The sequence below is a fragment of the Sinohyriopsis cumingii genome, chromosome 6 (genome assembly GCF_028554795.1).
Source record: "Sinohyriopsis cumingii isolate HCF-2022 chromosome 6, ASM2855479v2, whole genome shotgun sequence".
Taxonomy (NCBI): Eukaryota; Metazoa; Mollusca; class Bivalvia; order Unionida; family Unionidae; genus Sinohyriopsis; species Sinohyriopsis cumingii.
This window is the reverse complement of record NC_142966.1, coordinates 78,737,556-78,754,720: the sequence shown is the minus strand read 5'-3', so window position 1 is coordinate 78,754,720 and position 17,165 is coordinate 78,737,556. Positions and strand designations below refer to the sequence as shown.

At 34.2% G+C, this 17,165-nt stretch overlaps 1 protein-coding gene across 1 annotated transcript in view; it reads right to left on the bottom strand.

Annotated features, from left to right (window-relative positions):
• LOC149797285 (proteasome subunit alpha type-1-like) overlaps positions 1–16,956 on the bottom strand; it is a 49,818-nt gene extending 32,862 nt beyond the window's left edge. Inside the window, exons 1-8 of the mRNA XM_089962002.1 lie at positions 16,870–16,956; positions 13,739–13,783; positions 10,261–10,362; positions 6,691–6,794; positions 4,021–4,109; positions 2,753–2,823; positions 1,353–1,482; positions 735–814 (exon numbers count right to left, since the gene is read on the bottom strand). Coding sequence (XP_089818128.1) covers positions 735–814; positions 1,353–1,482; positions 2,753–2,823; positions 4,021–4,109; positions 6,691–6,794; positions 10,261–10,362; positions 13,739–13,783; positions 16,870–16,872 — 624 coding nt within the window. The 5' untranslated portion in view covers positions 16,873–16,956. The remainder of the gene's footprint in view (positions 1–734; positions 815–1,352; positions 1,483–2,752; positions 2,824–4,020; positions 4,110–6,690; positions 6,795–10,260; positions 10,363–13,738; positions 13,784–16,869) is intronic.
• Between the last annotated feature and the right edge of the window lie 209 nt (positions 16,957–17,165).

Genomic DNA, 17,165 nt, shown 5'->3' with positions numbered 1-17,165 from the left:
GATTATTAGATCCAATCGTCACTAAGTGAGTACCACTATAACAACATGTAATTTGTCATACAGAAATCCCATGCATTATTAGAGACTCGTAACTGATAAAAGGCAGTCCATTGCCCATGCATTGCCAATCAAGAATCAATTGCGACTTAATGATATAAGTGAGTAACCTACTGGCACAGGTGTAAATAGAATCAGAACCCTTTGTCACTTTTGTTCAATCTTTTTACTTCTTACTGCACTTAAACATCAAATATTGTTGGTTTTAATAACACTTTTAACACACTAGTGGTTATATCATGCCTTTCTTCAAGGACATAGTGAGGCACACAGCCATGGCTGGCCTAGGCAGGTAATGAACCTGTGACCTTCGGTCCAATGCTCTACCAACTGTGCTACCTTGGCTTCCCTTTTCAAACATGTCACTGTACACAAAACAATAATGTTTATTTATTACTGATACATATACAATCAATTATTAAACCAATTTAATTCAGACACTTCCATCTAATGTCTGACCAAATTCTGATCCTTCAGCGAATGACCTTCCAGATCAAATCTATGTCATTTTATGGGTCTGGATAATTCAGAGAAATTTACTAAGGGAACCCATTTTTTTCTTCTCTTCAGATCAATAATTGGTTCCCTCTAATGAATACTGACTCGACAACAACTGTATTTAAACACAATGATGCATGATAGCTTATTACAGAGCTATACAGATAAAGTTAACAAACCTTTGTCGTAAGGTCCACCTCTGATGGAAGAGTATCTCGTAGTGCTCTCAGGCCATGTTTAACAAGCTCATCTAAATTACCTGAAATAAAGATGAAAACTTGATATTCAACTCTTATATGTTGCCTCTTTTTAGCAATGCATAATAATGATGCACACAAATTCATAGCGGTAAAAAGTTATTTCCAAGTGAAACTGCAATAAACTTTATTGTTTATGCTCTCAAAATAATACCTCCTGATGGTGCATCATAAGCTTGACAAATGAAATGTTGAAATTCTCTGATGATGAATTGACATCACTTGTATAAATCTTAAAGGTCTTTAATCCTGGATGCTTTCTGTCAAGTCTAGTTAAATTCTATTCAGAATCTATTGACAAAGTTGTTTAACAAATGGGGGCTGTATTTGGAGGCAGGTGTGTGATATACATGCATGCAGACATACATACATAGATACATACAAACATACATATATGCATACATACATACATACATATATTCATACATACACACACACATACATACATACACATGCCTGCCTGCACATGCACACATATGCATACATACATAAACATACATACATTTGTACACATACACACACACACATACATATACCTACAGTCTAAAAATTCATCTAGGTGTTTTTCTAGGTACGTTTTGGCCGACTGTGATCGTGCTCCTATTGCCATGGCCTTACAATCATAATAGTTTGCTGATGGGCATGTCTGGTAAATGTGCGGTCCCTTTGACTGAAACATATAATAGAAGAAATGAATACTTTGAACAAGTTATATTTATACCATATTTGTGAAATGTATTTTTAAACACTTTTACAACTGTCAATATTAACCTATTCAAATGTACAAGTCTACAGAATAAAAGACTGTCATGAGATCACTGATATCACCTGGCATTATTCTGCAACAATCATGATCTTCAATGCATATATTCATATGAATAAATTAATCTTCAGTGATGGATATAATGTAAAGGGTCAGACTCTACAATTTATTTGGCAGGGCATTACACGAAACTCTTGCTGGAAAACCCAAACATAGGCAGAAATATTCACTGTCTGGCAGCCGGGGACAACTAACAACCAAAACTAGATAACCAAGTGACTGAAAGTCAAAGTTCAGACAACCATCTACTGCTGGCAATTATTTTTTTATATAAAAAGTATACATACCATTATCAAACAATAATGTGGGCTTTCTACATGAAATGACAGGTGAAAATAGAGTCTGGCACTCATTATCAGATTATATGCAAGAAAGCAAAAGCAAAAAGCTTAACAATTGCATAATGATATTAACATGACTTGGAATTACACTTGGGAATTTTCAGTCAGACAAGTAGCTAATTTTTCTGGGCAATTACATTTGTTGTTCAGTGAGATACCATGCATTATAAAAATCTGTCTACCAAAGCAAGTTATGGAGAAGACAGGCATTCAAGGACCATAACTCTAAATGATGATAAGGAATGTGGGAAATCCAGCCTATTCAAGGCTTCATCACAATAAAGGTACATAATAAATCTAGCTAGGTTTTTATATAAAATAATACAATATTAGAGACAATTATGCACTACCAGATCACCACAGTGAAAGAGTAAAATTAAAGGTCACTGATCATGAACAGAACAACATATGCCTGAAACTCACAATCAAGCTAATGCTGTTACCAAATATGCCATGGACAGAGGGTATATGCATGTTAACTATACCGAAAACTGTACATAGATGTCAAATATGCATTCTTGATATAAGATAAGGCAATATTTCTGAAATGTGTTTTTCAACTAAATCAATCCTATATGTCATCCTAAAAATAATGATAGCTGCTGAGCACAGACCTATGATGTGGGGATCAGACTGAATCTATGTTCTGGTTCTGAGTTTTCACAGTCAGGTCAGTTATGCAACAGCTTGAGGTAACATATTACTGATATTAAATGATTCCTTTCTGCTGCCAGTTCAAAACTTAGCAAAAACATTAGATCTGAAGTATTACTTACATCAACTCCAGCCACAAGAAGTCCAACACCAAAAGGCCGTCTGCCATACCTCTGTGTAGGAATCTGAGACTCTGAATGGCATTAAGGACATTTCTACCACAATGATTTGCATGCATGTAAAACATTTCCGTTTCATTACTTAAATTCTTCCTTTATCAAAATTCTTCACGTGGACATTTAGTCATTGTTCAAGTAATGTAAAGAACTTTCTTTGGGGCATGGAAAAAGATTTGGACAGTCAGAGTTTGGGTGCTAGAGTTTGGATTATACTAATTCTGAATCAGAGTATATACGGTAAAGTAATTCTCCACATCAATACACTGATTAAAAAGGACTCTGCTTTCTTATCCTCAAACATAATGAATATTTTCCAGTTTGATAATGGTTGATATTTTGTAACAGAAACAATGAAGCAAAATATACTGTGCTTTTTTTGCAGCAGGTTAATAAGGCATCACACTGAAAACATATTTTGGCAAGAACACGCTTTTTAAGAGCCATTCTCCAACTTCATACAAAACTTCTTACATCATTTACATGATCAGACAGGTATTGACAAGTTTGATGTACACCTTGGTAAAGAAAGCTGTGGCTGGACTCAAATCTCCATGCTGTTCAAGTATGGCTTTTCTTCTACTTATGGGACAGCCTTACATAAGTTGCAAACAGCATGTAAAGATAGAGACATCTTTAATGTAGTCACAATTGGGCAAATATGTTATTTTGTCAGTAGATGGACAGAACTGTATATGTTGTTGTAGGAATTAATAATCAGGGTTAGTGATGACATAATAGTAGCAATCATCATTTTCTTGACATAAAAACTGAAACCAGCATAGTGACTATATTAATAACTATGATTCACTCTACTCTTCACAATGGTTGCTATAATGTCAATATCACATAAAACATTTTTTCCTAAAAATCTCGAATATTATGATTTTGGTTACCCTTTCACCATCTCTGGATGCCATGCTTTCTGTAGGTGCTTAGCAACAAATATGATTTTATCAACATTCAATACAAGGAGTTGCATAGCTACCAATATTACTTTATCTGTGTCCAATATGAGGAAATTACAGAAAGGTAACAATCATACAAAATGACTGGGAACTACTGTAAAGTACTTAAGGATGTATATGAACAGAAAAACATACAAGAAATATAATTTTAAATAGCCAGAAAATTTCCTATTACGCAGTGTAAGACTGAGTCTGTTGGAAAGTCACCATTTCAAGGACATAAAAACATGTGGATAAAAAGGATACTATTGCCTATTGAAGCAACAAGACGGGAGATTGGAAGAGGTGTGTCATATGCGTATCTTGAGTTCAGGCATTCTGTTCGCATGAAGTTACTGAAAAAAGCAGAATTACATAACAAATAATAACCTTTATTAACGTGTCTCTGCATGGTTGAAAATGTAATATTTTTTCCTTATCACATGTATACATGTGGCTCATTAAAAAAAAACACTTCGATTCAAAAAGCGTTTTTAACAGGCTTCAGGCAAACTTGCATGGTTTTTACATAAAATGGGCAAAAACAGGGTACACAGTGCACTAGTGTACCAAACTGAGTTCAGCTCTAACACATATATTTATGCATACTTGAGTAGGTTTGCTTGTGTAAATATTTCTATTTATGTTACAGACAATTGTTGAAGATTTTTCCTATTGTGGCTTCAAAACAGTATGATACTATAGTGAGATTATTGATGATTTTTTTGGCTGACTACATTGTTGGTTGTTTAAACGTGTATATAAAATCTTGGGTTTGGAGTGAAAAAATTCAAATGCACTATGAAAGGAAGCTGCAAACTTGGATATAATATGCGCTGGAATCTATATATTGTCACATAAACAAATCATTTGTTCATGTTGAAAAACCATCTTAACAGTGCATTATCATATCATAATCTGCTCGAGCTGACATCTGGCCTGAGTACTGTATGCTGCTACAGTACTAGCTGCAATGGACCAACCTTTGAAGGCAAAAACAGGAATTACTACAATCAACCAATTGATGGCTAATTTTTAAAAAAATGTACCCAGAAACAATAGTATTGCAGAAACCACAAATAAAACTGATTACAACTGAAGCACCGATTGTTCTGTATATATACAAAGCAAATGAAAAATAAATTCAGTCTCAATGTTTTACAATTATCTGATGTTGCCACCAGAATAACAAATGGGCTTTCATTTGGTCCTCAAATCTGTTCTTTAGTTGTGACTTCAAAAACACATGCCCCCTCATCAAAGCAAGCTGACTACAAAATTCAATAAAATAAAGCAACTTTCATCAAAGGAAGTCAGCACCAAACTTAAATAAATGCAATGGAATCTGATGGATTGCTGCATTTTCCAAGTGACCAGAAGACATGCACTGCAAGTTTCCTTTTTGCAGGAAAAAAACATTTATGCTTAAGATTACTACCAACGGCAGCATAAAACTCAATTTAAATTCTAATCTTTTGAAACCAGAGATATCTGGCCATCAAATTCCTTCCTACTTTGTTTACATTTTCATTTCCCTATGTATAGCCTCATCCCATGGGTAGTATCAGCAAGATGATAGCTGTCTCCAGCTGACCAAATCTAGGCCAGTTTAAGTAGATGTACATATATCATGTAAACAACTACTGGCAACAATAACATTGTGAATTGTTTAGTGATGTGTTTGCTGATAATAGGACAGAGATCAAACAAGGACTAAAATTATTTTTATATATGCATTATCTATGTTTTCTAATGGGATGTTACTGATACATTATTTTATAACAAGTGATCTATACTCAAATTTCATGGACTTTTCAAATGCATGTACAGTACTTAACACATTATGGACTGTTCTGCACAAATTTAAGTTCTCAATATACAAGTGTATTTCTGACTAGTTCTGTCTTCAAGTGATCAAAAGCAAATATTTTTTTGCCCACTTTTATTACCCACCTACAATGGCCATACTTTTTTGGTAAATGCATCATTTTCTTCAACTAAATGACTTAGTTGGTTAAAACATGTTACAGTCAATAACACAGTCTGGTTCTATAGAATAGAGCATACAATTCCACTTCAGAATGAGGGCATCCACTGCCCATACACTCTAATAAAAAAATGGAGAGAAATATTGTGATAGCTTGCTGTTCAATGTCATTGAAAACAAGTCCTCCAGTGGCCTCTCCTACAGATGAAAGAGTCTCCCTGCTACAGAATGGTGCAGACACCATTCTGTGAGGACTTTCCTTTCCTGCCTGGACAGGCTCTCCAATGGGATATTTTTCTTGCCCAGACTCTGGGTGATATTTGCCCATCTGAGGTTCCAGAATATCAAGTAAAAAGAAGGGGCATAAGTGTCTCCTTGGTGTCTGAGGTTCACCATCACTGATATGTTTTCAATGGCAATTATATTACAATTGTGTCCCATGTGGTTGATGCACACTGTAGTGCTATGAAAATGGCATGAATTTTTTCTAGCTTCTTTGGATAAACAGAAGATTCCTGCCAAGACCACAGCCCTAAAAGACTACCCATACAGATGTGCAACCCAACCTGAATCTAAGGCATTAGTATACAAGAAGAGTAAAGTTCTAGGACATGTACCAATTAGAAACCTGTCTTGTTTTATCCACCAGTTCAGGTGGTAACAAAACAAATTGAGTTCTAACATATCCAAAGGTGAAAGGGGATCCTTACAAGGTGTCCAGTTTCATAGCAGAAGAAACTCATGATCTCATGTGAAGCCTTCCAAGAACTAGATCTGCTGTGTTTAGGTCCCATGAAAGGAGTCAGAGGTGAGCCGAAAATGAAACTCCTCAAACACTCAAATGTGCAAGAAATTTTAAATTTACATGTGTTATATAACTTGGGTCTAATACTATCATGAACTTGAAATTTAAAAAAAAAACACACATTAAGTTTAGTGAAATCTGATACCTTAGTAATCTGGCATCAGCTGTAAGGCCTGCAATAGAGATACCAACATGATCATCAATCGGTAAAATCTTTTTCTGGTGGGCAGACAACTCTGAAGGAGCTCTCTGAAAGACAAGAAAGGACAACTTCATTTTTACATTTCAAAGAACATCAATAATATTAGGTTTTGTTGGTATTTTGAAATAATTAAAGGTTTTAATCAATGAAACATCTAATAATGTAAGGCCATTAAAATCAGAAAGTCAGACAACTAAACCAAGTGAATTTCTTGGTCAGGTAACAAAACTTGTCTTACACGGATATGTCTGCCTTTGTCAAAATTACAAATCCAGACAAGGAGATTTTTTTCTCTTGATTCACATCTACCATTTCATTACATTACTGTGAGTTTATAGTCTTACCAAACTTCTAATAAATTGTTCATTCAAGAGATATTTATCCACTGATAACCCCAATTTACTTAAATGTATACATCACAGCCCTTTTTCATGAGAGAAATATGATACTAGTGTACCTATTTTGTCAAGAAAGAAATTAGTCATATTCAATTGGTGGACTTATGCCCAAATCCTGCTCCTGTACATTATACAGTAAATTTACAACAGCATTTCAGCTGGTTACTTATGTCAGATGATAGCAACAAGTCCTAGTCACTAAGAATTTCGTAAGAAAACCAATTCTGATCAAGAATCATTCATAAGCAATCAAAGTAGTTTACACCCATCAATATAAAAAGTATTTCTTATTTTCACCATTTAACTTGCATTGGCTATAGTTGCTATCTCGGTTCTTGATCTGCTATAGTAGTATTTAATTGCTATAGTAGTATTTAAATAGTATTTAATTGCTATAGTAGTATTTAATTGCTAATGTCCAAAAATTCTGAAATCATGCACATGAACCTTAAGCTACTAAGAAAAGTGGTTGACTATACTGGATTTTAACAAATAAAGTTGTGCATTTGCATTCTCCAGTCTGATTTGCTGCAGCAATCAATGGGAACACTTCCACCCTACAAATTCTTGTACACCTCATCTACATGGTTGGTATTCATACATACATGTATAATCATTTGCATATATGAACCAAAAATGTTATTTAGTACAGTCAACTTTAGTTTCTTGTCCAAGGACACGCCATGGTAGCCAACCTAGGATAATATGATAGTATGATTCGAACATGCACCCTTTTAGATGTGAAACTGCAATACTAAAATTACTAGGATAGTAGGTATGTAGGTAGGTAGATAGGGTGGTAGGTAGGTAGGTAGGTAGAGGTAGGTAGGTTTAACAGCACCACAACAAAATTCTGCCTATATAGTTCCAAGTACGCCAAGGTAAGAAAATAAAGCATAAAATACAAAGATAAAGGTAAACATAACTAATCAGACAATATTTCATATCTTGTTCACAAATTTTTCTTGGTAACAATACATTCTAAATGATATTTAATAAATACGAAAACTGTAATCTAATATATGAATCAACAGGTTATGAAAAATGTACATCTGTGCCCATTATATCTGTGTTTTTATAAGCAGAGCTCAATTTTAGTTAGAATGAAAACTATATAAACAGCTAGCAACGATAAAGGACTTGTGGTACTAATTCAGTTCCCATAGCAAACCTATGTAAACACCATGATATTAAAAATTCTATTACTTAAATTTCTGAGTGTTCATGATCAAACCTACATTTATCAGTATAGCTGAAACCTGGATGTCAACTTCTATGTAGAGAAAAGGATATAAGCTGCATTTTCTGGACCTACATGTGTTTGAAACATGTGATTTAATTTCTGCACCAAAGAGTCAGATGTGTGTGTGTGTGTGTGTGATTTGGATTTTTAAAGTAGCTTTAACAATTTTTCAGTCATATCCATACGATGTCTGCAGTGTGACAGTTTATAGTGACGTCTAGCACTGGGGCATCATGCCACAGACATGCAGCATGATGTTCCACCCAGACACATTATCATGACACCAGGCCAACCAGTCCTAACACTAACCTCTTAATGCTGAGCGCCACGTGAAGCAGCTGTTAGTACCATATTTGTAAGTCTTTGGTGTGACACGGCCTGGGATCGAACCCATGACCTCCCACATCCAAGGTGGATGCTCTAACCACTAGGCCACTGGAGCGGTCGAGTCAGATGCCTATTTCATTAATGAGTGTTACAAATTCAAGACTGTTAAAGGTCTGAAGTTCCATCAATAAAATAATGTCTCTATTTTTTTCCCAGTTACAACTAGGATAAGCTCTCCAAATTTTTTTTCTCTAAAAACTAACTTACATTATTATCCAATCCTGGCCAGCCAAACCCATATATACTCTATTTTATGTTCACTCATTTCCAGGCTGGTTTCCATTTTTCCATATAATTAGTACCGTGTGTCCCATAGAAGTTCTCTGACTCATAGTTTGCATGTGTAATTACTGTACAAATGTTCACATTAAGTACTACTCCAAATTTTACTCTTATTTTGAATGTGTTAAACATTTATTTAGTGCAAATACTCTCATATTTGAAAATTTTGAGTGATATTTAAACAAACTAGAAATGTGAACATAGAACACAAATGTCACACCAACCCCATCTGTACAGTCCTTCAGAAAAGCTTTTGAATGAAACATATGGTATTTCAAAATCATTCATTAGTCAAAAAATCAATTGCAGATGCAGCTACAACTATGCAGAAAAATGTACAGGAGAAACCATCTAAATCAGTGAGATGTAAAATGCAAGTCAATTACTGACCTACTTTTGGGAAGGCGACATTGTACTGTATTTACCTAGATGCAGCTACAAATATGCATGCCTCTGAATAATAATACCTGAGAAGCTGATTAATGATTAATGTGAAACTGAAGCCAGAAATATAGGTCACATATACCTTCTTTTGGTAAGATAGTATTGTACTCTGCAATCTGCATTTATATACTAAGCTGCACAACAATGTGACCGATTGTGCATGAGACACTGGTATAAAAACACTGCTTCTCCATTTGATCAGATGTAGGTTTTCTCATGGTCACTACACACCCTTTGTTCTGGATTGCATAAATGCTTTAAAAAGATCTTACTTCATGTCTTCACTTAAATTTTGAATCACAATGGTATTATTTTCAAAACAAAGGAAATTAGTGCAATTTCCTCATGCAAGAAAAATTTAATCTTATCTAGAATAAATCTGAGCATGAGAGTAGAGATGACAAACAACCAGATCCATCACATTGTATTTACTGCAGATACAAAATAACTGCCATAGCCACAGACACTCTTTACTCTCAGTAAAACATGGAATTATTGACAAAACAACCCATTCCCATTCTACAAATTAACCATGTGGCAGTAACTCATTTGGTTTGGAAACTGATTTCTTCCTAATTCTGTGCTAATGTTTCTTTATTATATCCCGCTGGTGTGGTCAGTTGTTGATTACACAAATGTAAGGTAATTACACAGCACCACACTATAAAATACAGGTCACAGTGATCAACTTTTTACTGATAGCTATAGCACTTATATTTACTGGACAAAAATGTCAATGCATGTGTCTACAGTACTTACCTTAAGTGCCACAAGGATAGCATGTGTCTTTGACTTCAGACCAACACAAGCTGAACCTTGTTTGACTGCCTCCATAGCATACTCAAGCTGATGGATTCGTCCCTGTTTAAAAAAAGAACAAGATGCCTAAATGTGCATGACATCCTTAACCTGGCTTACAAAACTGTAGAAACACAATCTACCACAGGTAAATTATCTCTCAGAGCTTACATTTTGATTTTATATAGTTTATTATATCCAGATACAGAAAATTTGTTATAAATAGCATAATCAATATTCAAGTGAGAGTGTGTGTGTGTGTGTGATTTGGATTTTTTAACATAGCCTAAACAATTTTTCAGTGTAGCAGAACTGTGGCATTATGTCCCACCCATTCAGAATATCCTGGCACCAAGCTAACCAGTCTAACACCTATCTCTTCATGCTGAGTGCCTAGCAAGACAGTTGTAAGTAGCATTTTACAAGTCTATGGTATGACTCAGCTGGGGTTCGAACCTGCAACCTCCCACATCCAAGGTGAATGTTCTAACCTCTTAGGCCATTGGAGTGGTCTAATCAATATTCAGTCTCTTGCTGGTAACTTAAGTCATCCAAGATCTTGATGATACAACCCATTTAGAGTACACCAAGGCATGATGACTTAGGACTGTTTACCAAGTGTTATTAAAATCCTGGCAAAAATGCTGTAACTAGATCAGTAAAAGAGATCCTGTCAAAAATACAGCATCTAGAATGATAAAGATAAAAATCCATAAAAAAGAATACCTAGATTGGTAAAGGATAGAAATCTTGTTAAAAATACAGTCTCTAGAGTGGTAACTGATAGAAATCCAGTCAAAAATGTACTACCTAGTGTGGTGAAGGAGAAAGGATATCTGCATTATTTTTGGTAGATATAAGGAAATATTTCAATCATGACAATGCAAAATGTTTCCACTTCATGAATGAACCATTTCTTTATTTTCATTATGTTTTTGTTTTATTTGGCTAAAACCTCTGATTTGCATGAATTTGTTTAACTTCATTCTGTGTCAATGTGATTAATAGCCTGTTATGATCTCAAGGGGATTAAACTATGCAGAGAGAGGACCAACAAGGTTTGTATTATTTAAATTATTAAATTATTTTCCTAAATTACAAAGTAAAAGAATTAAAATATCTTATAGTATAATGAATGAATTATAAAAATCATAAAAGTTCAGTCAGTTCCAATAGTTCCAAGTAATCCGAATACATTCCAAAGGTATTCTGAATGACAACACTATATAAGAATCAATGTTTTAAATTCAGATTTTCTTTAAATGAATTCATGGTAAATCCAAGAGAGCTATAAATCAGAATGTCCTTGAATGTTTCACAGTAACTCTGTACAACATTTATATATTCAGAAACTCCCTGAATGAATGTCACAGCTTTGCAATTCCAATGAATAGTTATATTAAATAAATGAATCTATCTACTCATCGTATCTCTTACAAGACCAGTAGTAATATCAAATGATTCCATATAATAATTTATGTGCAATACTTAGAATGGAATGCAAAGCTTTTGAATGAAACATATGGTATTTCAAAACCATTCATTACAGTCAAAAAATCAATTGTTCCAGTTCCAGCTAATTAAGAAATCAGGCAGTCTGACCTTTTACCAGAACAAATGTCCTTGTTTGATCACATGCTGTTTACTTGCATTTATCAGTACAACTTAACCTTGAAACTTATAAATTAAACATAGCATGCACTATACATGACTAATCTTTAAAGTCAAGACTGCGATCATAGAATATTAACATTAAAAATATCATTAACTAAATGACCAGTACAGAGCTATATTCCTGTACGGTAGCCTCCCTCTAGAAAGGCCCTCCTGACCAGCAGCCACCCACTTTTTACGGCCAGAATCCCTTGGCACCAATGAGTATGTATTCAAAAGTCCCCCTCAAACTGTCAAAGAATGGCTAATTTTGTAATCTATGTGCAATCTTGATGCACAAAGATTTAATATGCAAGGAATATTCAACTCTGGTGATGCCATCAAACTTCACACATTCACAAGGGTTTTGCAAATTCCTTACCAATTGTCAAAGAATGGTTAATTTTGTAATTTCTGTGCAATGCTGATGCACAAATGATCAATATGGAAGGAATATTTAACTTTGATGATGTCATCAAACTTCATCCATTATCTCATTAACCCATGAGATTTTTGCCACTTTCACCTGAAACACATTTTAATGGCTACTTCTAAATACATCCAGATAAATGCTATTTTTATTATGCGTGTGCAGAAGGGTAAAAGTTGGAGTTCTTGGGTTTTTCTTTTTCTTTCTTTGCTTACTGGACTCATAATTTTTGTGTCCTTTTACTTTTACCTTTTACTCCAAATCCCCAACTTATCCTACTTTTTGCAAAGGTTCACCTGTCTGTGTGCAGTTCAGACCAGTCTGCCTTAAATCGCAGACACAAAAGTCTAAAATCAAGACACAAAATCCTATTCTGACAATGGGCACATTTTTGGTGTTAAAAATAAAAATCAGATGTCAAAAAAAGTTTTTTCTTCTGTATTTTGTAATGCTAGAAGAAAGTCCATATTATTTGGTATCACTGAAGAGCTAAATCTGTCTACATTTCCATAATACCACCCACTTTGGTATAACTTACATGACCTTAACGCTACAGAGCTCAGAAGCAGGGTACTACCTCCTGATGCATAAATGTGGCACCAGGGCTTACTGAGTTAACCTATGTTATCAAAGCATAAAATGTAGGTCACAAAAATTTCCACAATTCACTGATGCAATGTTGATCATAGAAAAAACTTCTTCAAAGAAGGTGTAGTAATTGTCATCATTATGTTTAATGGCTTAAGTTAAAATAGGAACAGTGTGCACAGATAGCATGGTAAACACATTGGTTCATGGATTAAACACAAACTTTACCAAACCAGGAAAAGAAGAAATATAGGTCGCTGTAAGAGTGAGGTACTAATCGAGATGCATATCATAATCAATCACAGTGAGTGAAAAGTGAACATCAAACTTAAAATTTAACCCAAGTCTGTGAAGCATAAAATATGGGACATAATTGGAATTTCATTAACTTTTTCTGTGCCCTTGTGCAGCAATATAAATTGCATGTGAAATCTTGGCTGTGCACAGTTTTTATATAAATAAATGATACATGGTGCACTTTGACAAAAAAAATAGCTTTTTTTAAAATATGCAAATGTCACTTAATCCAAACAACTGAGTAGCCAAGGGCACACAAACTATACTTTCCAGGAAACTGATGTTCAATCAAATTAACAACAGAAAAATTTGAGACCCAGCAGTTTGTAAAATGAGTTCTATATACCAGTATATCTGGTTTAATCAGCAGGGTAGAGTTCTTGGGTTTTTCTTTTTACTGTCAACATCTTAATTACCACTGGAAAATTTATAATCATGGCAAGTTGTTTAATATACTTAGCACAACATTACTTGTGGACTCCATACTGTAACATCATTGTCATACTGGTTCCGAAACTGAAATGACAAAATATATTTGTTAAATATTTCATGTAATAAATAGAAGCAAAATGCCATATTGATGGGGACAATGATGTAGACAAGTTAAAATAATTGGAACTTTACCTTTCCAATGATAAAATATAACTTTCATTTTGTAACAATGTCTGTCATCAATGCTTAATTTTCATCTGTAAACTGAATCTTTAACACTGTATTCCTTACCTGAGCCAATTTAAATAATCTGACAAGTGTCCTTTTGTAGTTTAAAAGTATGTAACACTGAGGATATCTACTTTTCTGTGATGATATATGGAAATATTTCAGGAGTGAAGCTGGAAATACTGTATTGTCAGTGAACCAACAGCGACAATACAAAAATGTTCCCACTCAGCTAATGAAATATTTCCTTTTATCTACTATAAAAAATGCAAGTATATTTTTTTAATTTATTTTTTAAGGCAATACCCATCATTTTGCATGAAATTTGTCCCTCATTTTGTGCCGATATGATTGATGGCTTCATCACTGCTTTGATAAAAAGAAGTTCAAAATACTACAATCACTTTACGACAGCAAAGTTTTGCAAATTTAGCTAATACATATAATGATTCTTACTGTGTATTTTATCAAATAAATGAATGTCTTCATATGAAAATGAAGAGATTTTTATTTTTGTTAATAAATTTCTTTCATGGATTAATAAACTAAATATTGTTGGGGTGGAGGTACTGTAAGGGACAGTTCCACAGAATGGTCAGATTTCAGAGCATAACAATTTTAAACAACAGATTTTAATCACTGTGAGTTTACTTGTATGGATGCTGCTTCTTTATTTTGCTCATTTCTGCATTCAAAGGTGAATAATTTTGGCACTGGCAACCTCAGTTCAGTATCAGATATTAAACCCGAATTTCAACTGCTTATCAATTGTGGTTTGCAATCAACACTCATCAATGCCCAATTTCTCCACTGTTTTCAAACACTGATTTATTATTATGCTGAGAGTTGCTTAAACAATTGTATTACTATATTTAATCATGAGTTTTGTTTCCCCTGAGAATACAACTACTAAGTATAAAAAGTATATGATAACCTATGGGAGACAAATAGAATATCAAAAAACAACAGTTGATGAAAGAGGTCACTAATAATATTTATGATTCATGTGGAAAACAAATCTTAAAAAGTTAATCCCTAAAGCTTATGTTTTGATCAATGGCTTCGGTTTTTAAGCAATTACCAATGGCACCACTTTACTGATTAAAATAAATGTATACTAGGAGAGTATAAAGTCTTATTATGTGACCTAAGATCTGTTCGTCATAATGGACAGAGAGACGTCAGGTCACGGGATGCAAGTTACATTGTATTGAGTAATTCTGTAGTGACAGCCAGTATTATAGGCTTAGTAAAAGTAACTGTAATTAGTTTCTTAAGATACTACAGCTAGGGCCTCACATGAAAAGGATGTAGCATGCAGTCCAATCATCTAATTCCTACATTCATTCACATGTAGAGTACACAGTCAACCCGTGGAGAGTAAATATAAAAATATACTGTAAAATCAGAAATGGGAACCTCCACCATTACATCTACTTCAACGGTCAGAAGAGCTTTCTCAGCTGGTCAATGTATACACCATGATACAATCTATGTGATTATAAACACAAATACTAAACACATGTCAGTAAAACAGAAAATATAAGTCATTGTGACCTTCTTTGCTTGCAAAGGTATAGTAATAGCACAAAAGTATCCAATTATTCAGTTTCATAATCAGAATATAACAGCACACAATAAATTATTCTTTAAAAATAGAATTTCAACAAAGTCACAGAGATCTATTTTTGCAATCATGATCTGGAACTTTTCAAAATCCATTCACTCATCAAGCTTCATGATTCCAAATAAAAAATGCATTGTTTTGTCAGAGGCTCAATGTTTCCTCAGGCAAATCATATAAAATCTTTCTTTGGACAGGCACAGTGGTCAACTCACTTGAAATACAAGACGGGCCCAATCTAGATTTAGATGGGCCATGAGTGTTGGGCTATCAGAATTTTTCAACTCTGATGTCACTGAATTGTGGATTTTATACAGTTACAGAAAACTCACACTCAACATGTCAACTGAACCAGCAACTACCAACTCTGAACTAAATGGATTAAAAAATAATGTAATTAATTCCTTTAGGGTGAAAAACATTGTTTTGCAGGCTTTTATAAATCACTAAAACTGACAATCTTATGATAACTGTCAAACCAATAAAATAAAAAGAACAAAATAGTTGTGCCCTCACAATAATTAGTTATGAACTTATCTTTGTACACAACGTTTATAGCTTCGATACAATGAACTAGATGAGCTTACTAAGACTGTGGGAACTACAAATTAATCCCCAGCAAGGTGTGGAGTAGGTGAAGAGTAATTTAGCAACATCTTTCTAGAACTTGAAAATAAAAATGCTGCATTTTGTCAATGTGCTGTAGGTTTCCTTCTTAAAATTTTCTGACAAACCCAATGGAAAATAACTTAGTGCAAAGGGCACAATCTAGATTTCGTGGGTACCCAGGCGTCTGACAATGCAAAAAAAAATTTAAACTGTGCCCTATGAACAGTGTCCTCCCTTCTAGTGATTTTGTTGTATAGAATAATCATTTTAAAATTTAAAAAACATCAGTTTCAACCCGTCTTAGCGATCACTCCTTCCGGCAGTGACAGGACATCTCGGCCAGTAACATACTCAGCACACTGCGGAGTCGATCCATAGCAAAGTCGGCCCTTGATATATTCGGCCTGTCAGTCCCCTAACCCTAAGTCAGTAATTTCAAGTAAATAATGTCTTTCTCAACTTTCCAAATATCTTATTTCTAACACATGTGCAATAACAAAAATGGCAGTAATCATACATTTTATGCAGCCTCAACTATCATTCCTTCGAAAACCGGTAGTCACCGAAAACATGTTACTGAAGAACAGATACAATCAGATCTTCAATAGTACCAGGAAACTATTTCATAACAAATTTTAGTAGGCATGCATTTTCAATACTTAGTTCAATATATAATAGTTGTTACTTTGTTATATTAACACATTCTTACCATTCTGCCAGCACTATTATTGTACAAATATTACCGGTAAGTCAACGGTGACTAGCAAAATCTCATGCGTTCTTATAACCAACTTTGTTTTCTGCTTTGAAGAGTAGCCAGAACAACAACTCGTAAATAATGGAGTCATTACCATAGCATCGAAACATGGGTACCTAAATTCTTTTGTAACCGGTAGATTTCTATGTCCTTTTGCCGATGTTAATGGCAATCTGTAGCAAAAGGAAGGACATAAAACGCACAGATTCAACTAAGCTTAGAAAAATCAGCCTCGCAGTGTACCTAAA